At 37.5% G+C, this 21,758-nt stretch overlaps 1 protein-coding gene across 1 annotated transcript in view; it reads left to right on the top strand.

The window, feature by feature from the left end:
• CNKSR2 (connector enhancer of kinase suppressor of Ras 2) overlaps positions 1 to 21,758 on the top strand; it is a 173,217-nt gene that overhangs the window by 49,825 nt on the left and 101,634 nt on the right. Inside the window, exons 7-8 of the mRNA XM_017728390.1 lie at positions 5,033 to 5,092; positions 9,781 to 9,849. Coding sequence (XP_017583879.1) covers positions 5,033 to 5,092; positions 9,781 to 9,849 — 129 coding nt within the window. The remainder of the gene's footprint in view (positions 1 to 5,032; positions 5,093 to 9,780; positions 9,850 to 21,758) is intronic.

The following is a 21,758-nucleotide window of genomic DNA, read 5'->3' as shown; positions in this document are numbered from 1 at the left end:
TCTTTCCCTCTCTGTGTCTCTGTTTTACACCCTCTGTCTGTCTTGTCTGTTTAAACTGGAAACTCTGCAAGGCAGGGCTTTTTCTTTTTATGTATTTGTGAACCAATTTAGCAGGGTCTTGATGTCATTGTCATAAAAATAATTCTTATTCAAAAAAAAAAGAAAATAGCAACCATGCAGTATACAAGCCTTAGAAGGATACAATGCCATTTTGACACAGTAATGTTTTTTTCCCTGATCCTTGCCTGCGTGCCACTGTTGCGTTGCCTCGGCATTGTGCCGCCTCCTTTAGATTGTGAGCTCTCCAGAGCAGGCACCAAGGATGGTGGATTCGCGCCAGGAGAGTCAAAATCATCCCCTTCCCTTTGTAACAGCACCCATCTTGCCAACAGATCACCTTTGTCATGTGGTTCTTGGTGCTTTTTATGCTTTTGGGTTGTTGGGCCTTTGTTTGCTTTTTAATGTAATACCTTTGAATTAAGACACAGTGAATGTACATCAGTACTGCCCCACTGGGTGCTGAGAGTGTCGGTTTAAGAATTGATGGTGGAGCTTGGAGTTGTGAATATTCTTGGCACATCAGAAGCGCTGGGATAAATGTGAAGCTCAATAATTTCTGGACCTTCTTCCAGGATTTGTGCAATGATGGAGGTGGAAAAATGGTTTATTGTCAACTTTCCTGTAGATTTTTGACCCACATGACAGTTCTGTGCTGGCTTTACCAATCACTAAATAAAATGTTCTATAAAGATGGAAGGACTTCAGGCAGAAGAAAAAAGACAAGGATGGCCGCTAACTGGGAAGATTTTTTGTCACCTATCCTAAACAGAATTTCTGACATCTCAAATTGAATAGCTAAGAAGCTAAAGTAAATCTGGGAGAGAAAAAGGAAAGGAAAAGAGAAGTCAACTAAAAGTTTGGAAAATAATGCTATTTCCGTAAACTCGTGGTAAATATATGATGGAATTAAGAAAATGCTTGAAGATTTTACAACTCAAAAAAGATTGGAACATGATCAGGATGTTTTCATCAGCAGCAGTAGTTCCTTCACTGTGTTTGGTCTTTTCTTGTGGAAACGTAAGTATTTGTCAGAGGTAAATGTAAATTGTCAGACTAATACCTGAATGCAGAAGAAATGAGTAAATGTGTTACCATGTCTTATAGATATTAAAACTAGCTAACACCGATGACTAAATAACCTTTCAAGCAACTAAAGCAACCTGTCAAGCAGAAAATGTTGTTAGGGTGTAATGTGGAGAACCTCTTGTGTACTGGGTAAAGCTGTGTTTTGGGTGGGGTTTGGTATTGGTTTTGTTTGGTTTTTTCCCTTTTTTTTGTTCCCTCTATCCTTGTCTCTTGTGACTGGCTGCATTCATGTGTTCTTCAGTGAGTGCTGCTGGGGGAAGAGATATAGCCTGCAAGTGGCTGTGTGCAGTAAGGGTGAAAAGAATTGTCATGGTAGAAAGTTATTTTAAAAGCCTTAAAATGGATTAATGTGGTCAGCTTTGCAATCACCAACATGGTTCCATGTGTAATCCTTTCTTTTTTTCCTTTTTTTGAGGACTTGCAAGTTGTTTCATCTGTATCACTAAGCAGAATTTAATTTTGTATGTTTTTCCATTACTGATATACAAAGAGACAAAACTGACTAGCTTAGGTAGTATGTTTTACCATGAAACAAACTTAAAAATATTGCTACTTGACTGAAAACATTGAGTGTATTTAGACAAAAATCAGGAAACCAAGTTTTTCTTGGGTAGTTTTTCTGCGACAATCACTTTCTACTTTATTTTTAATGCAGAACAGAATATCAAAGAACTGTAGCAAAGGTTAATCTTGAATTTCAGTTGGTTTTTGTTCATATAATCATTTTAATCCCAGTCAGGTAAGTGACTGTGATATGATTTCAACCTTGCTGGGTTCAGAAATGCAAAGGTAAATTCATCAGAACATGAAAGTGATTGTTCCTTTTTGCCTGCGGAAGCAAACACAAAAGAAGCTTGTCATGTAAAAATCACTCATAAAATACAAGTCCTAGATACAGCAGGGTGTGGCAGCTGATTAAAGTGCACTGCTGATTCTCTTTCCAGGATTCCAGTGTACTACTATTCCTGATATTTCTGAATTTTTTTAGTTTGAAATACTGGAAGAGCTGGAAAAGGGTTATGAACAGCATTCTGAGAGCTGTTTGGGGTTAAAGAGGCACATGCAACTTCGGAGGGCTTCATGAAAATTGAGTGGAAAAAAAATTTAATTATATGTGTGATAAAATGGAATTAGTATCTTTTTTCCTTTTCCTTCTAGCATTGCATAAAATATGTTAGAAATAGATCACATTCTGTTTTCATTCTTAAAAAAAAAAAAAAACAACAAAAATAAATAAAGGGGAAAAAAAAGCACAAAAGGTCTCTTTTCTAACCCTTAACTTAATCACCAAGATAAATTGTAATGATTGATTTGAAATTAGAGCTCTACCCATAACTGATAAGGACAATCTCTCATACAATTAAGCATGAGTTACTCATATTTTAATCTAGGCATACGTTTATTCCTTATTACTAGGTTGGTTAGTTTATGGTTTTTTTATTCATATAAGCTGAATTAGCTTTCCTTTTTTCTGGTATAACCGATTCTTATAATTTCTTAAGGACTTACCTTTGAATACCTAAGATTTGTATCTACCAATTTCTTTCAGTGCAAATGGACAGAGCACACACTGATCTCCCCTGTATTCTTAATTGCTAAAAGTACTATTGATATTGTGCAGCCACAAGGAGGCAGAGAGAGGAAAACTTGTAAATGTCTGTGATATTCTTATTTCCATTCCAGATCAAGCAATTGGAAGCCAGAAACACTCTCTTCTCTGTACCATTTCCCATATATTGCTCACTTAAAATGAGGAGTTGAGAAACATGGGTGAAAGGGGCTCATTTTTGTATTGTAAAATGTTGCCTGTCCTGATTTAAAAGCTGCTTTATAACAAGAATTATGTTGGCTCTTGCAAAATTAATGTGACATGGTACTAATGTAACATTTACTAATTTTGCACATGTGGAATAAATACAGTCTAGGGTGGATATTTTTCAGCTTCCTTCTTCTCTCTCTTAATGTATGCAAAACCTTGATCCTGGCCTTTAAAGAACATTTGCAAAAGTTCTTTCTCCTCTTTTGCATTTTCAAAGTCTTTTAAATTTGTCAAAAAGACTAGATTGGATGGAAATTGTACTCTGGAATGGTAGCACACGTGGATGAGTTTACTATCCTTTGGAATAATGCTTTGCACAAAACTAAACACCGTGTAACCATTAAGTGTGAGACTTTTTGGCTTTCACCCTGATGCTTAAGGTTGAAAGCAGTAGCTCATTGTCAGTAAAAGCAAAGATGTGGCTTTCTTCAGAAATTGCTCTGTGTGGGGACCTGACTCAAAGTTCCTGTCACCATGGTCACTGTGATTTTAGCTCTTGCCATATTGCAGGGGGTATGGCCCAGTCACTTAGATGGGGACCCTGAGAGGGACTGAAGCCCTGATTTGGTGGTGGTTTGAGGGTAGGTGTGTGTACCAAGGAACAGATACCAACATGTCTCAGCCTCTTGTGAGGCTCATTATGCTTCCTGTAAGATATCTGTGTATTAGTGTTAAGATGTATGGTATATTAGTGTTTCCCTACCTCACAGGGGTGTTGTGAGGATAAACGTGTGAAAAAGCCATTCTGTATTTGAGTTAAGCAAAAGCTGTGTGATGGAGCCAATCAATGGACAAATCACTGAAGGTACATAGAGGAGCTGGAAGTTGAAGGATGATGTCAGGGGTTTCTGACTGTGTAGTAATAAGTAGATTCTGGATTTGTTACCTTCTAGCTGTGGCAGCTGAGCATGACAACTGGGTTTGATGTGATTAACGCTATGTAATTATGCAGAACAAAATAGGAGTTCACTTTTGAGCCCCTGTCCTGAGAAATTCAGGAAGTCCCTGGTTTTTTTTACTGGGAATATTATCCACTTTGTTATTTGAGGTGTACTTCCTCATTTCTGCTACCAAAATGTCTGTCAGTTCTGGTCCCAGCGCAGATCAGTCCAACTCAATATGTCTTCTTTGCCTCTTTACCATACTTACTCACCAGTGAGTGCACTGGGCTCCTCAAATAAGAACAGATTTCTCATTGGCACTCTGATTAAAAAGAGAAAAGTAGGTTATGGAGAGGATATTTACTCAGGCTCTCAGTGTTTACCTGCTTTCTGTAAAGTGGTTGAGGGAAAGGAGATTCCTCAAAAATTGTCGAATGCTCAGTATATGCCAATTATCTCTGCTTTTTCCTTCTCTCGGTGTCATAATGGATGCTGTTTAAATGTTTGAATTAAGGCTTGGTGAAAAGGCATATTTAAGACACTGTCTTGGACTACGCATGCAGGAACTTCTGTCTGTTCATAAGCTATCCCTCCTTTTTCATATTTTTTGAAAGAAGTGACATAGCTAACAAAGTTGATGTTGAAGTTTTCATCACTGAGTTTTATAGCTGAAGTGTTCACTGGGATGAGTGGGGCTATGAGAAGGTCTTGCAGCCATTTAGCAGGCACAATTCCAAGCACTGGTTAGCAGTTTGAAAGTTGTGTTTGCAGCGTTGCCTCCTGAAGACTCCAGATCTTTTAAAACTCAATGTAGTTTTCAAAGCAAAATGGTCATACTGATCATACTAAGGCAGTTTGTAATTCTGGGGCTTTTTGTAAGGCATTGTTATATTTGTAGTTGAAGAATTGTATTAGAAAAAGTGGGGAGTATTTATGGACATAACTGTGGTAAATGTTTTAGTTTGCTATTGTTAGTTAGGGCCAAAATGATTTGGGCTGTTCTTGAAGTATATCAAAAAAGCACTTTCTTATTCAGAGACAAATACCTCATGGCATGCATTAAAGTCCACAAATCTTAAAGAAAGCAAAAAGAAAAAGATTCTTTAAGAGATATGCAAGTTTTGTTTGGATGGTTATGGTTTGTGAAACACTTTAAAAATTCTTTCCCATGATGTCTTTTTCTTAGGGTATGTACATTAAGTCAACATATGATGGTCTTCATGTAATTACTGGAACAACAGAAAATGTAAGTATTGTTAATACTGTATGTTCAGGCCTGGAAGCCTTTCTGACCTTACCTGTGGTTAATGCTTTCCCTTTGCTGTAAACTACATTTTGCTTGCAAACTTGTGCTAGTTGGCTGTTAAGGACCAATGGCATGTTGGACAGCAGAGATGCTTGTGCTTGTTTACCTCAAACTGAAAGAGTTGTTCCCAGTTAAGAACCAAGAGAATCAGTCTTGATTTGTTCTTGCAAGACACCTAAAATACTCTGATCAAGACAGGAAGCAGCTGTCTTGGAGTTACTTTGCTCTGTGAATAAAAGATAAATGTCTATATTATGTTTAGGCTGTTACGCTGGAGTTTGCTGCAGTATTAGACAAACAGCTTTTATATTTTCCATCTATCAAGCTTCATTTTGTAATAAATGAGTGCATGGAAATGGACATCCCTTCACATTGACAAATAACCATGTATTTCTGCATGAACTTCTGAGTAATGCCTATGGAAAGGAACACTTATTACCAGTGTACTAATTCTCACTGAAGGCATTAAAAAACAAGTGAAACATAATAGACTACTTTTCAAAACCCTTTGAAATACAACCTCCTTTCCTTGTACACCATGTTTAGGGAACCGTCTGTCTGTTAGGAGTTGAGTGAAATTATAATTTTGGGGGAAAAGGCTTCTATCCATGATCTTCAATTAATGTGGAACAATCATTAAATGACATTGAACTGTTCCATAATGGTTTAGGCAATTCCTTTCAAAGATCTTAATGGCATTTTCTTAAAATGAAGCTGTCAGAAATATTTGTTTTGTCATGCTATTGTGTCATCCTGTGGGAAGTGCAAACTACCTACATGGCACTTAACAGCTGCTGCACCTGACCTGCAGTGAGGTTCTGTTAGCATTTCTATAAAATAGGAATACTATTTTCATCCTTTCATAGGAGCTGCAATCTGATAGCCTTTTTCCTTTCTGCTTTTCTGCTGTGGGCAGGATATCCATGGGTTATAACCAATAGATAATACCTGTTGTAGAATTTGTGTGAATGCCACCTGTCTTGGAATAAGAAAATGTAAGGAATTTCAAGGAAAATGAAAATTCTAGATAGTCAGGCCTACAGCTACAGACATCATTAGTGAAATTAGCAAAACTAAACAAACCAAACAGAACTACAGTTGAGCTTAATCTAGAAAATGTATGAAATAAAGAGAACAATTTTTACAGTTGAATCTCTCAAATTAAAGAAGGAACAATTTCTTTCCATAACTTACTAATGGATTTAATTTCCCAGGGGCAAAGATAAAAATAAAATCTTAATGCATTCCCTCAAAACTCTTATCTTTTGTGATTCATGAATATAATTTAAAGCTATGTCAGGAAGCTTCAGTCATGATGACTCTTCTGCTGTTATTACTGACTCTTTCACTCACTGTGACACCCTGGAGGTGCTCACAGCAGACCAAGAAACTGCACTCTGTTGTCAAGGGAAAAAGCTGTTTTGTGTTAAAGCATTTGTGAAAATGAGTAGTGCTTTAGAGAGAGAAGGGTGTCTCCTGCTTTTAAGAACATAATTTCTAGCTGCTTTCTTTAACACACACATACATGCACATGCGCATGCACAGACACACACACAGAGTTTTGATTTTGGTAGATGGGAAGAGAAACATCTAAGCAGCATAGCCAGAACAAGATCACAATGGTGCACATGTGATCTGACCTGCTGGTCTTGACGTGTTTACTCTTTGCCATACAGTTTTAACTTCTAGGAAAGAAGAATCCAAATTCTTTCATTTGAACGAAATTTTGTGTCCTTTCAATTTCCAAATCTGCTCTTCCAAGTGAGACAATTATAGACTTTTTTGTCTGAAAGATCCTGGAGAAGAACATGTGTCTGTATTAAACACAGTATCATGGTAGTGCTCTCCACATCAGTGTAAGAGAGTAGTTTTGTAAAGGCAGTTCTGCTTTTTCTGTCTGGCATTTGAGGTGTTTGATGTCCAGCTGCAAAGCCCGTTAGAGTTTGGATCTTGCTGTTTGGCGTTAGGAGTCATCTCCCCCAACACATCAGCCCTGCAGATCAAAGCAGCTGAGCTCTGAAGCTTGGACTGAGACAGAGCAGTGTTCCTCACAGGTCACTGCCCTGTAAGGGCTTCTCTCCAGTGGCCCTGTAGCATTAGAGCAAGCTGAGCTTTCCAGTTCCTGTCATCTGTCTTTCATTTGGCAGTAACAATCTAAATGGTGTATTGGTCCAGCAAAAGATTTTAGGTTTCTTGTTGAATAGCCCTTCTAGACCGTGTTGGAGAGATTCTTTTAATTCACAAACCAAATGTGTCCTTAAATAAGACAATTTTGTCCTTTGCTTTTCCAATAAAAAAGAGCATTTTTCTAAAGTAATAGCATGCAGCGCCTCTGGAATGTGGCTTTGAAGGGGGAGGTGCTCCCAGAGTCACCAGTTACTGCGATCTGGTTGGCTTTGCAGGGTCAGGGTACCCTTAGATCGCAGGGAAAAGAGACTTTTCAGAAGAAATAACACCAAAATCTCCACTGTGGGCATGCAGCAGTTGTCCTGCGGGGGCTCTTAACTGGACTTTCAGACAGTGTGGGTATACCAGGGGAAAAAGACAACAATTAGCCTAAAGGACAAAAATAAATTTTTTCTAAAGAATAAATCCTAAGCAGATTCTGAATAGCTTTTAATTATTGATGTGTGAGCTTCAGTGACAGGTGCTTGCATCTCTTCAACTCCCTGTTGAACCGAATTACCAGCTGATGAAGATACAGTTGTGGTGTGGCACACTTTGTTACTCCTAGTAGGACTTCATGAGTGGATTCTGTGCTTAATGATCAGCATATACATCTAAAAAAGGAAGACCTTATCAATTCTCCTCTGTTTTCCTTAAATAGGCATGATAAAAGGTACTATTTTACAGCAAGGTCTGTTTTTTACTGGAGAGGAAAAGACAATAAGGAACAGGAGTTATAACCCCTTCATAAGACCACAGCCTTGACATTTCTTTATAAAGGATTTTTACCTCACCTTGTGTTTGATTGCAGTGAGGCTTTTTTAATATAGGCTTTTCCAGTTTGAAGATTCTCAGACCCTATTTTAATAGCTTGGCAAACTGCTACACAGAATGCCTGTTTTGTCAAGACTTAAGCTATGAATGCTGAAGACACTGTAAAGCAAAGGGTGTATAATAATAAAATCCTAAAGAGTTCAAGGGTAATGACACAGGATTCACTTACATCTGAGCTAAAAGAGCTGTATTTCGTAGGAGGATTATAAAGATTTTAGAGGTATGAATGAGGAGTGAAATGGCAGACAGAAGACAGATTATTAGGACAATCACCAGTGTTAAAGTTTTTCCCCAAGTCACTCAACCAATACCTTTATTACTTAAATAGTCAAGGCTGCTGTTCTTTATTAAGTAAAATGAAATTCTTATTAGCCCAGTTTGATTTGGGATGTTCTGTGCAATGTCTGCTAGGACTGAGTCATGAGTGACCTTTCTTTCAGTCTCTCACGTCTCTTGGATATCTTTAATTTGAACACTATCCTTAACTAAGGCCAAGAATTATGTGAATTGAACTAGAAAGTCATGGCCTAGCTATGGGGGGATGTGTTTTGAATAGGGATGTAGTGCATAGGTTATTACAAAAGGTCCACATTTCAGGCCTGGAGCACTTTCTTTAGATGACCTGTTATCTCACCTGGAAATTGATTTCATTTCACTCCTTTACATAAAATTTGTAGCAGTTTTTTTTATGAAAACTGCTCCTGAGCAACATACTTCATTTGCGTTTTTTTTGAAACTGTCAGTCTCACCTTCTACTGTGGAGTCAATTAAGTGCCTCCTGGCAGCCACAGTATTGCGAGAAAAATTAAAGTGTGACTCTCTGAAAAACGGAAAGAATTTGTTTTCCTTTAAACTTACAGATACTCCCCTCAGCAAACAGTTGGTCTACTGTAAAGGGAGAAGAAGGGCAAATTTTGGGGGTTTTCACTTTATGGAAGAGGGTTTTTTAGTTGCGGGTTTTATTTTATTTGGTTTTTTTGTTGTTACTGAGGATTTTTTTTGAGGCAAAAGCAAAGTACCAAACTACTTTGCTTTTCTGAAAGTGTGATCACTGTAGGATTTTGATGATGGTTGCATTTCTTTCACCCTAATAATGTTCCAAAACAAAAGTTACCATTAAAGTACTCACTCTTCCTAGGTTGTACCTAACCTAATCTACTCTCCTTGTGTACTCTTTGCAGAACAGTAATTTACTGAAGCTCTCTGCAACATATTGAAATGTTGTAGAATAAAAAGACAATTTTACAAAGTTTGTTTATATGGAATTGCCAGTTAGATTTGGTAGGTTCAAAAGTCAGCCAAAGATTGACTTTTGAGGCTTAAGAGGTGTCAGGCAGATTAAAGCATCCTTCTGTCAGAATGAAATTCAAAAGAAATCCTTAGGACTCGGTTATCGTATAAATTCACACCTTTCTTAACATGTGATTTTATTGTGTAGAATAGTGCATATCATTTTTCTCCAACAAGAACAAACTGATTTATTAAATATTTCTTTAATTCTTTATTTCACAGTAGAATGTCATTATCAATCTAACCTGAATTACACAGCTTAGCAATCATACTGCTGAAAGAGAGATGATGACCGGTAAGACCTGTATTCTTGATCATCTCTTTTATTTTAAATTCAGTCACCTGCAGATCGGTGCAAGAAAATCCATGCTGGGGATGAAGTGATTCAAGTTAACCACCAAACTGTGGTATGTATAACTATGTTCTGTGTCAATTGGAGATAGAGGTGTCGTGGCACATTAGCATGTGTAGAGAAGAAATGTGTAGAAAAATGTGTATTTATAAATCATTATTTCTTCTAACATCTACATTTTCCTTTTCTCTTTTGATACCACACAGTTCTGAAGTTTTAAGCTAAACCCTGAACATCTGAGTATTACAGGAGATACCAAGTTAGGCTAAATAGCTGTGGCTTGGGAGATCTGTTAGGCTGTTTTCTACTTACCCATGCTCTGTTAATAAACAGTTGGTTTAAGTGTAATGGAAATTTTGGGTCGAAGGGATGCAGGAAGTTGATAATACTGTGCCCTGGTGGGTTTAAGATCAAGAATACTTCCTGGAATCTGGAAAACTTAGTACTTTCCAAACGTACCGGACAGTGTTAGAGTGTGTTTTTTAAGAAGACAAGCATGTGAAATTCCCATAGGGATACCTACGGTGATTGACTTAATTTAAAGACAGGTTTTTAAACTTGGAAACTTAAAATGTAACAAAACTTTCAGATAGTTTTCTTGACTATCATAACACCTTGCAAATTGCCCTTTGTGGGAACAGATACTTGTTAGTTTCTGGTGATTTTATTTAGGATTAGGGAACTGTTAAAATGAATTTACCTTTTCTAAGGTAGGGCTTTGTAAGACAAAAGAGCAGACTGTCAGTATAGAAAGCAACTATTCTTTTTCCAGAGTATGAAGTTTCTTGAGAGTAGTGAAAGTCAATATATGGTATTAGTTACATGTGTTCTTGCAAGCATTTTAACAGACAAGAAAATACCATGTTCCATTGTTATTAGTGTGGCAGTCGTTTGTAAAGGTTGTGTTTTGTCATTCCACACGGGGCTCCACTTCCAGCTTTAGGCCACTGTACATCATGTCAGCTCCTCTGCACAGATTAGGGTAATATTTCACTATTATTTCACTCCAGTTGAGTTTGAAATCAAATATACTGTACATATGTGGACCTTAATGGATGAGAAGCTATCATTTGAGCTATGCAATGTAATTTGGTAAATCTGAGCAGGTCAGGGTGAATTTCAATATTGTGTTGGCCATATAGCTTCTTTATCCCATGTTGTATTCCATGATTACTTTTCACATACAGTTGATGACTAATTTCTCTGTTTTTCTGCACTAAGAGAGCTTATGACATCAATTTAATTTGAAAAACATTTTAGAACATTATTATTTTGGCTATTCAAATATATACACATATGAAGAAGCACATCATTAAACATTCAGTACTTACACTAGCTAGTTTCTCCAACAATTTCTGATGGTGCTGTAAAGTTGCCTTGTCAACTTGAAAATTTCCAGTTGGCTAGGTATTTATTCTAGTTTTCTTAGCACATATGCACTGCTTTTATTTGGTGGAAAGTTCAGATTCTTACCCCTAACACTAACAGTAATGTTTTGACTAGCCTTAAGATGAGCTTTCTTACCTAGGTGGATGGAATTTTTAATGTAGGAGTTGAATGTCCTGGCTTTTGCATAAGTGAAGTATTTTCAGAGGCACAGAAAAAAGTACTGATTGTATTTCTAGGGAAAAGGACCATAGGGAGCTAAGACAAACTGAGTTTAATATGGTGCAGTGAATATGTATAGTAATAGACTAAATCACACATTTACCTATGCTTTACTTTGTTGTATCAACAATATAATTGAAATAGTTGTCATCATTGATACTGTATCCAATGTATACAAGTAATTTTCTTGTGTTCTAGTGTTGATTTTCCAAGTGAAAGTCAACTAGGATTTTCTTAGAAATGTGGCAGTACCTCCCATGTTACCTTTGCAAAAGTACATTTCATTCACTCTTCAATTTATAAAGCCCCAATATTTCATTTTTTGTATATATTCTGCAGAATTTGACAAGAGTCTAAGTAAATCCTTTTGTATTCCAGCCCCTATCATGAGGAATTTACTGTCCAGTTCTAGGAATTTGTTTTTCTGGGAAGACATATTATTCCTTACAGTGACTCTTGCTTAGGAGATAAATAATTCTGAAGATACTACATTTTGTTTATACTGTTTATTGGGGTTTTTTTCACACTTGATATACTACTCACCAGCTGCAAATACAGGACAGCTTGCTCCCTATTGCTTATCATATATATCATATGTAACTCATCAGACTTATATCACTAGTATTGACCATAGAAATAACTGACTAAATTTTTTAGATATCTAATTCTAAAGCTGTAGGGAAGTATTATTCACATGTAGCTGTTATTAAGGTGATGTCTTGTAAATGGAGACTCAAAATATAAAAAAATATAAAAATCTTTAATTTCTTTTAGAATTAAACCTCTTTTTAAAAATTTTCTTCAGTTATTTCTGTGTATTTTTTCTGTCAAATTGAAGTTAATGTCTGTCTTTTGTACTTTATATTTCAAAGAATAAATACGAATACAAGGAGGAGAAGTTCCATACAATTGGTTTAAAAATCCAACTTGTTAGATAATACTTTTTACATGAATCACATTTTAATAACTACGAAAAAGCTGCTTTTTCAGAAAGCCCACTGGCTTTCAAATAAGCAGCATGACAAGGTAGGAGAATAGTTAAGTGATTTATACTGATTTTCATTATGCGTGTCCTAATACTGGGTGTCGAATAGTTTTAAATTGTCTATTGACATCCTTTGCTTGTAGTGATGCTTAATCTTCATAGTATTTCATTTGGCAGTGAAATCAAAGAATTTCAAGTGATTATTTTGATTGTTTGCTATTTGATAGAAAACATGCATAACAGGATTATTCCACTTGTTGCTGGCAGGATGCTTGGAATGTAAATATCTTCTAAATTTTTTAAATAAAAAAATATTGATTAGGCCTAAAATCATGAAAAGTTAATGTTCAGAAAATGGTTCTTTAAATAGTGGTTCATTAAGGTTAAACAGCTATGTGAATCTTCTGTGTCAGTTTTGCCTTACAGGACAGATCTATTCTTAAATAACTTCGCTCTGTAAGTAAGGGTCATAACTCCCTCCATCATGAGTAGGTCATGGACCTGTTGGACCAAGTCCAGAGGAGATCACAAAGATGATCCTAGGGCTGGAACACCTCTCCTTAAGAAGAGGCTGAGAGAACTGGGGTTGTTCAGACTGGAGAAGAGGCTTTGAGGAGACTTTGTAGCACCTCCCAGTACCTAAAGGGGCTACAAGAGAGCTGGAGAGGGACTTTTTACAAGGGTCTTTATTGATAGACCAGCTTTAAACTGAAAGAGGGCAAGTTTAGATTAGATGTTAGAAGAAATTCTTTGCTGGGAGGCTTGTAAGGGACTGGAAAAAGTTGCCCAGAGAAGCTGCAGATGCCCCATCCCTGGAAGTGTTCAAGGCCAGGTTGGAGAGGGCTTTGTGGGGATGTTGGACACTAGGTGATCTTTAAGGTCTCTTCCAACCCAAATGATTCTGTGACTCCTCTATTAAGATTCAAAGGATTTAGACAATGTCTTCTCCTAAACGTCCCTGAAAATTCCATTGTTAATCTTCTCTAAAAGCCTGTGTGTCTAAAATATTTCCAGTGTAAACGAACAGGTAAAAACACCTTCCTCACTTGGGTATTTCAGAATTTGCACTGTACCACAGCTCTCATGTTAGTGCCCATATATAATTCAGGAGCCTATTTTGGCTCAAGATAGTCCTTTTTTTAACCAACTGAAACAGCAGGAGACTATATTATTGCTTAAATGAATTAGTCCTCTCCACAGTACTCTTTCTGGTTGCATCAGTGATAAAACAGTAGAGAAAATAGTCCAAGCAGAAAACAGGGATGTACAGACTCAGGATGATACAGTATTCTTGATTAACAGTCGGTTCTTGTGTAATAGTTTCTTTATTTTGGAGGCATATTTGGCACATTCCATATACTTGGAATACAAGTATGATGACTTACAGATTGAATACACATTTGATATGAGGTGAGAGACTTGTGGATTCCCAAAATTTGTGTTTTTTGGCTAAAATTCATCAGAGTTTTTGTAAATATTGATGATGGAAAAAAATAGTTGGTTGTGATCAACTATCAATCTGTTGCATGTAGAAGCTGGTAGGTTTAATGTATTTAACACCTATAAGTTGGAATGGTTTTTTTGGAATCTTGTAGTAGGTAACACTTAGCTTTTATACAGCAAGTTTCTTACTGTGGAGACTCCAGTGTGCCAAACCGAGTCCACATAATTGACTTGCAGGAACTCTTTTTATATTTACAGTACAAAAACTTAGAGGGGATTTTGCTAAAATTCCTCTGAAGCATGTTATACATTTACAAGATCATACCTTGCTTTGTTGGAAGGGTATACACTTAAGAGTGTGATGCCTTTCTAGATACTCATCCTAACTTAAGTCTTTGTTTAGAAAAATAAGAGAACAGATTTTTAAATTTCACTGTACAATTAGTGAGGAGAGTTCAACTTCCACAGAATGTCTTAGGATTTGCTGGGAGATGGTAAATTCCAGCTCATGGGAAATACTGAACTTGGGGTGCATATGAATCTCTGGAGTGTATGTATCCAAAATGGAGTTTGCAGTAGATGGCCTCTTATTTTGAGGGAAAACCAAACAAAACAAAACACCTCTAAGTAGAAAAATGATGTTGCAAATATTTTTGTTTATTTGTTTTTTTCTGCACTGTTTCAGATCCAGCTAGGCTTTTGTGAGCACAGGTATTTGATTTAAGGCCTTGTTAACCTGGCTTTTAATGAGGCAGTATTTCTAAAAAGGCTTAGTGAGGAAGTAGGCTGGAATAGTATAAGGCAGAGGGCAGCAGGGTCAGTCCAAGCTTTAAACATTAGATGTTTGACACCTCACACAACTCCCATTAACAACATCCTTATTTAAAACAGTATTTTTATTTTCTTATGATGCTTGACTTGAACAAAAAAACAGTGCAGCAAGCTCATAAAAGTTCAAGGGAAATAAGCTTTATGTTCAGTTTCTTTCTGTTGCTGTCATGCATGTGCTTTTATGGAAGAGGATATAGAGGAACAGCTCCCAAATCATGCTTTTAGTAATTTCCTAATCCTTGGGTTTTCTTTGTTTATAAAAGTTTGGTAAATGTTAACACAAATATTTTAATTTTAAATGTGGGTGGGATTTACATCTGAAAGCTTTTTAGGGCTATTCAGAAATGTTCATGGAAGTCTTTGCGGAAGTGACCCAGTTCTGTAGGGCTCTGTCCTAAACTCTTTGTAGTTTGCAAGGGGAAGGGGGTCCATACTTCTTGGCAATTGTAGTCTGTCCTCCAACCACACTCTCAAAATTCCAGTATAATTCCCTATCCTGTTTTTACAATCTCCGTAAGTATTGTGTAGTACTGAGAAAAGAACTGAGTTGTCATGATCCCTTTGAAAGAAAAAATATTTTTATAAATTTCCCTTTACCATGGAATTTGGGTTGAGATTATATGGTGTTATTTATGTTATCTTTTTTAAATAGATTTGCAGATACACACAGAAATATTTTGTATTGCGTATGTCAGGGAAGTGTCATATTGCAGAAATGAAATGTGTGAGGGAGCATGATCTTTCATTTCCCCATGGGAACAAGTGCTGGATGCTTTCGTCCATGGAATCGATTTTCTGTTGATCCCTGGGGCTTGATGTATGGAGCACACACCACTTTGATGAGCACAGGCTCATTCTTATGTAAATAGTGTGGTGTGTCAGTGTGGGCATTCAGTTGCACTTCTCTCTCTGGCAGGACAGAACAGCTAACAAACAAGTCATCACATCTGTGTTAAACCAGCGTAAGCTTTGGCCAACCCGTGCTGCTTCATGTTTCTGCCAAACTTTAAATAATTTTCCTTATTAAATGTTCACACTTAAGCACACCTGTGTCATGCTCCAGTGGAATTCCAGTTGTAGCAGAAAGCCACTGGTGTCTTTCAGCAGCTACCTGCCTCCTAGATGATAACAGAACTAAACTACGTCAGTTTTTCTACTTTAATTTAAAGTCAACCTGCTTGTCATAGCTGAAAGCATTAAATCTGGTTGACTGTGCCCAAGAATGGAAAGGGAACACTGTCAGTGTCACTTGTAAGTCACAAATGGTTGTGGAAACTACTCCTTACTGCCTCTGGTTTTGTGAATGGCACATTTTGTCCTGTGACCTGGGCACTGGCATCCCACATCCTGTGTGCTCTTGGATCTGTGTTCCAGAGCACCTGATCCCAACCCTCTGCTGCAGTTCGGTGCACTAGAATATGTGCTGGGCATGGTAAACCTATCTGTGGGATTGGTAGGGCAGGGATGGAGCTGTGAACAGTCAAGCACTGGAAGGTTGATGTTGCTGTATGAGTCCTTTCAGGAAGTCCTTTCAAGAAGAGGCTGGTGCAACAAGAGAGGCTCATTGTCTCGTATGACTGGGACATGGCTTCAGTAGCCATACACTGTATTTCTAGAAGTATTCCTTGCCAGCTGATTGTGGTCCTGGTCACCTAATGCCATTTACTGCATACTACAGCTCACTCAAAACCAGATTATTTTTTCTGTCCTGGTTGTACCCCAGAATGGACAACTCTACTGTTACTGAGCCCTGGTACTTTACTTGCGTGATTATATAAACAAACAGGAACAACATTCAGGAGACTGTTGAGCTCTTATATTCTTTTTCTTTGGGGAAAATAAGTTCTTTTGTAGTTGATGACATAGACTGCTTTGTACAAATACGGTTTGGGAATACACACCTGGGCTGACTTTAAGGCAGCAAAGTATCTTTTGAAAGCAGTGTAATTGTAGTTAGAAATCCTCTGCAGACACCAGTTGACTTTTTCTGAGTGTCACGGGTGGGCCTTCATAGTGTCACTGCTGGCAGTAGCCACATTTCTGAGTCCATATCCAAGTCTGGTATTTTTACACAAGCTATACTTAGGACTAAACTCCTGAGGATGGATTTGCTAAAAACTGCTGCAGTATTCTGTGGAGCATTTTTGTGACCTAATGGTTAAATTTGTCTTTCTGCACAGAAAACACTGGAAGATGATGCATTTTAATGGTTTGATTTTTTAGAGGGTTTTTTCTGTTTTGCTGTTTTTCCCCCACATGGTAGCATTTCCATAGAAAAAAAATCCTCTAATTGGTGCTGTAAATGGTATTAATATTTTCAACATAAATATTGAAAGACAATATGCTGCCAAAATGTTTTTGCATATATTCCTGATAAAAATTATTTTCATATTCTCAGTAGTTGCTACTGGCTGCAAATCTTGGTACAATTTGTATTTGCAGGCAGTTTAAATTAAAATTTTAACAGTATGCTCTCACTAGTGAGAATACTGTGAATTCTGCAGTTAAAATGATTATTCCAGAATATATAATGAGATTATATTTTTTATGCCAGGTAGCAGATATTAAGTAGAATTAGAGTTTTGTGTTGTTAAATTGTTTGATGCCTGTAGAACAGAATACAGATTATATTACTCTTTTTGTCTCATAAGAACAGGTTAAAAAGGCTTATTGTTAGTGTAAGTTCAGGTATGTGTATTTGGGAAGGAAGGCAGGTATTATTCTGCTGCTAATAATTTCCTTTTAACTGAGGTTGCTGAAAATTGAAGTACACTGTAGAAAAGATGATGAAAGCTTAAGGAGGGATGTCTTCAAAGTTGTGCATATTAACACAACTGACATTACTGCTGTGCACAGCCTGGACTACATATGAGTTAGGATGGAATAATTTTGAATACTTCTGTGCTTTATGCAGGTAGTAGCTGTGTACATGACACAGCTGATCTTCAGGTTCTAGCCCAATCTTCTGGTGCATAATCTGTTGTCTTATTCTGGTGAAATTATGAGGTAACTCGTGAGGAAGTATGGAACAGTGATAGCTGTTGTAAAAATAGATCAAAACAGTAAGAAAAGCAAATTAATGCTGTGTCACATGCGAGGAAAAATTAAAGCAAGGGAAATTCTATGGTTTGAATAGATGTACTCTGAATGTGTAAATTTTTATTTAAAACAACTCAATATATTGGATTAAAACAACTCAATGGCCTGAACAGAGTACATAGTGTATGGCTGATTATTTCAATAGCAGTAAAATGAAAAAAAAAAACCCCCAGCATCTCTCATGACTAAATAATTACTGCTTTTTTAATGACAGTTTCTTTTAATTCCATATCCCTGTCCTTCCTTTCCCTAAGTGATGCTGCATAAGTTTGTGGCTCACTTAAAGGCTTATTTTGGATTTAGATTTTTTTTTCAGTTTGCTTGGTCATTAGTAACCTTAAGGATTTTCTTTTTTTTACAATTTCTTTGTACACATGCTAATTTATTTTCACTATATGAATTCAGTCTCAAGAAACATCTGTTTCAAGGGTAGCAGCACTGTTTAGCTGCAGGACATCTGGGGATCTCAAGAAGTTTATTTATATGCTGAAAAGCTGGGGGGAGGTCAAAGACTGTTGGAATTACTGACTCACTGGAATCATTCTAAAATATTAAGTTGTGAGAATGTAAACCTAATCTGAAAAAAAATTATATATGTGTATGCATGTATGTGTACATGTATTGATTGTTTTAATTCCAGGACAAGCATTTGGGGAGTTTAAATACGAGACTGTGCAATGCACACAAACAGAGCTCAAATTCCCATTGTGAGATGAAGCATAGGGCCACAAAAATGAGTTCCTGTAAGGCAGTTGTGGCTGGGGGTTAATACTGCAGGGTCACTCCTGAGGAGCAAATTCCTTATGCCGTATGAAATGTGGAGAATTTGGCTATTCCTCTCCCCTGAGGAAGGGGGAAGCTGTCCACGTCCATACTGCTGCTTAATCTGTGAGAAACCAGGGTGTGACCCAGTCTGCCTATATCCTGCCTGAACCTCCAGCTTGTGCCACCACCTCTCTGTGCCTGCTTAGATTTTTATCAGCACTTGAGTTTTCTTAGCACTCACCTGAGGCCACCCAAGGATGCTGAAATGTCTCTTCTTAGGTGGGGGAGATAATGTCCTTCACCCGGAGCCCTGCTGAAATGGATAGACCCCTACGCTCTCCTTATATTCCCTGGAATGTCTTGAAAATGAGGCCAAGCAAGGACTCTGGTGGCAGCACCTTTGTTCATAAGAGGTTAATGTCTGTGCCCTTGCTGAAGAAGGGGTAGGGCCTGCTCATCACAATGTGGCTCTCAGACCCTATTCTCTGCAGTACGTGTTAGTTTGTATTGCATTTATATTACACAAAAGAAAAGTGGTCGCCGGGAATTGGGACCAGACCCCTCAGTTCCTGTATCCTGCTGCAAGGACCTAATGGTTTCTTGTCTGTTGTATGCTTGGGGTTTGTATTGGCATAGTCCCATCAGCACAGTGCTTTGCCCCCATGGAAGGCCTTTGACCTGAAATTATGCACATCTTGGTGCTTGAGGCACCTTCCTAGCATTTGGAAGATTGAGTTTAGTCCCTCTGAGGATAAATAACGCTGAGATCCATGTTTCTGAAAACCTTCCAAATTGCCATGACCTGTCTTTTCTGGTTATCTGTACTCCTGCTTGAAGAGACAGATACATTATAATTACCACACTGGAGACAGCCAGTCACTGCAGGTACCCAAGTGAAGGAAAATGCTTCGAATTTCAGAGGCACACCAAATCTGAGTGAACTGGAATCAGCCCTGTTTTTTCAGCGCCATACTCTGAAATGGGGAAATGAGACCCATTTTCCTCAGAAAATTGTACCTAGTAACTGACATTTATGTCTGTAAAATATATCATCAAACGCATGATGTTGGAGTCTTTGCTCTTCCAACAAATATGCTCATTTATTTGTTCTAGGATGTTGTGCTAGCAGTGACTCAAAAGCAAAACAATGGGGTAGCTCTGAGGTGAAGGTTGATTGTATCAGTACAAAATGAAAGGTAAGCATTGCTATTAAACAGTATCCAAGCTTCAATACAGAACTGATTCTGTGTTCCTGGATAAAGCAAATTTTAGTTCCCCCATGAAAAATACAAATAGTTGCCTCCTATACCAAGGTGCTCTGTGGTCGTATTACTAATACTGTCAAGTTTGTTGAATTATGGTGGTGCTTCGCTGTGCAAATACTTAAAAGGAGCAAGGTAGTAAAATCAGTCAGAAGTTAAGCTCTGGGTCAGATACATTTTCTGGCAAGGAAATATGTTTAGGGCAGCTTAATGAGAGGCAGTGATTTCTGCACTCAACTCTCAGTTTGGATCCTAACTTAGTTTATTCTTGGGAGAGTCTCTTAATTGTGATCTTTAGTGTACATAGCCAAAAATTAATGTAAAAATCACTTGTTTCATGATTTTCTGGTAGTAAGCAAAGGTTTTAGTGAAGTACCAGGAATTATTCAAGTAAAAGGTGTGATTTTCTTCAATGTACTTCAAATACAAACTGTGTTGTTGTGACTTTGGTCTATGGTACAGTGCAGTGTGATCAGTGACATTCTAAGTATGCACAGAACTGACTTTTAACATTGAATTAAAATTGCATTGATTTAAATAATATAGCCAAGATACTCTTTAATTAGAATTGCAGCCTATGCAATCACAATATTATTAACCTCTCCTCCTTGGGAGAAAACCATTATGCAAGTGTGGATGCTATTACCATGCTAGCTTAAGAACCTGGATAAATCCCTGAAGAGGTGTCTACTGTTCTCCTGACACTGCTTCACCTACCGCATACAGATACAGCTTTCATCTCTGTGGTAGTCCATGCTGTAAACATCCTTTTGTGGTTTCCTCACCAGTCATATTTTCTGGAGACAGAAGACCTATGTCTTTCCATTAATTTTTGGCCTTTTCAGGCATCTGCAGCTGGGGGAAGGGAAGAAGATACTCGCTACTAACATTTGTTTCATGGGGCTACCAGCTGACCATCCTCATTTCTGGCCAGTGTTCATGGAAATCAGTCTGTTAATTTAGCAGCATGATGCTGTTGATTTTCTTGTCAGATTCTGAGTTGCTTAACAGCATGCTATGTTTGATAGTTATTTGAAGTGCAACGTTGGTGTTTTTTTCTTACACACTTATGCACTATTCTTTTTTCATGATATGGAAGATGGTGTTCAATATGGAAGTTCTTATAAAAACACCCATTTCTTAAGGTGAACCCATTTTCCCTCCTAGAAATTGTTCAGGTTTTTTTAGCTGAAAAATGAGTAAAAGCTTGAAGCCTGAAATGTTGATAAGTCAAAGCACTCTGGGTGCATGCAACTAATTACAGGCAACATTGGAAGAAAAAGAATTTTGGTTATCTTCCTAGTCCACTAACTTTTTAAAATTAGACACTAGAGTGGATTTTACAAATTCGATTAGTTAGAAATAGGAAATGGCTTAGCAGGTTATATTTAGCAGTGAGGTGTTATTTTTCCTTCAAAAGTGTAAAGATATTTGTAGTGGTTTGGTTCAAAATATCCATTATTTACTTATTTTCCGTCTGTGTGATAAGAATTAGAAAACAAAGCAGGCACAAAACTTAAAGGAATATAAAGAAGTTTATTAACAGACCTAAAAGAAAGAAAAAAAAGTCAGACTAAACCTGCAGAACACTTTTCCTCCCCCCACCTTCCTCCCTTCTCCCACTGACCATGTAAAAAGACAACCCTTGAGATTTTTTCCAGTCAGTTTACCACCTCTATAATAATCTTTTCCAGTTCACTTAGGGAGAGGAGTCTCTCTTGCTCATGCTACAGAGACATCTCCACAAGACACAGTTCTCTCATGGCTTCAGTGTCACAGCGAGACAGCCGGCTGGGTTGGTTCTCTGCTCGCATGTGAAAGTCCCTTCCCTCGACTTACAGCTTTCCCCACAACTGCTTTTGAGGGTCCAATCTTGAGCTAATGGGGTACCATTTTAAGGTTGAGCTGTTCAGAAGCAAAGGTTCTCTTCACCTATCTCTGGAAGCATCTTCATCTCCAGGAATAGAGGTC

Source organism: Corvus brachyrhynchos, unplaced genomic scaffold (genome assembly GCF_000691975.1).
Source record: "Corvus brachyrhynchos isolate BGI_N302 unplaced genomic scaffold, ASM69197v1 scaffold11, whole genome shotgun sequence".
In the NCBI taxonomy this organism is placed as follows: Eukaryota; Metazoa; Chordata; class Aves; order Passeriformes; family Corvidae; genus Corvus; species Corvus brachyrhynchos.
Note: the sequence above shows the minus strand (reverse complement) of the source record. Positions and strands in the feature narration are given on the sequence as shown.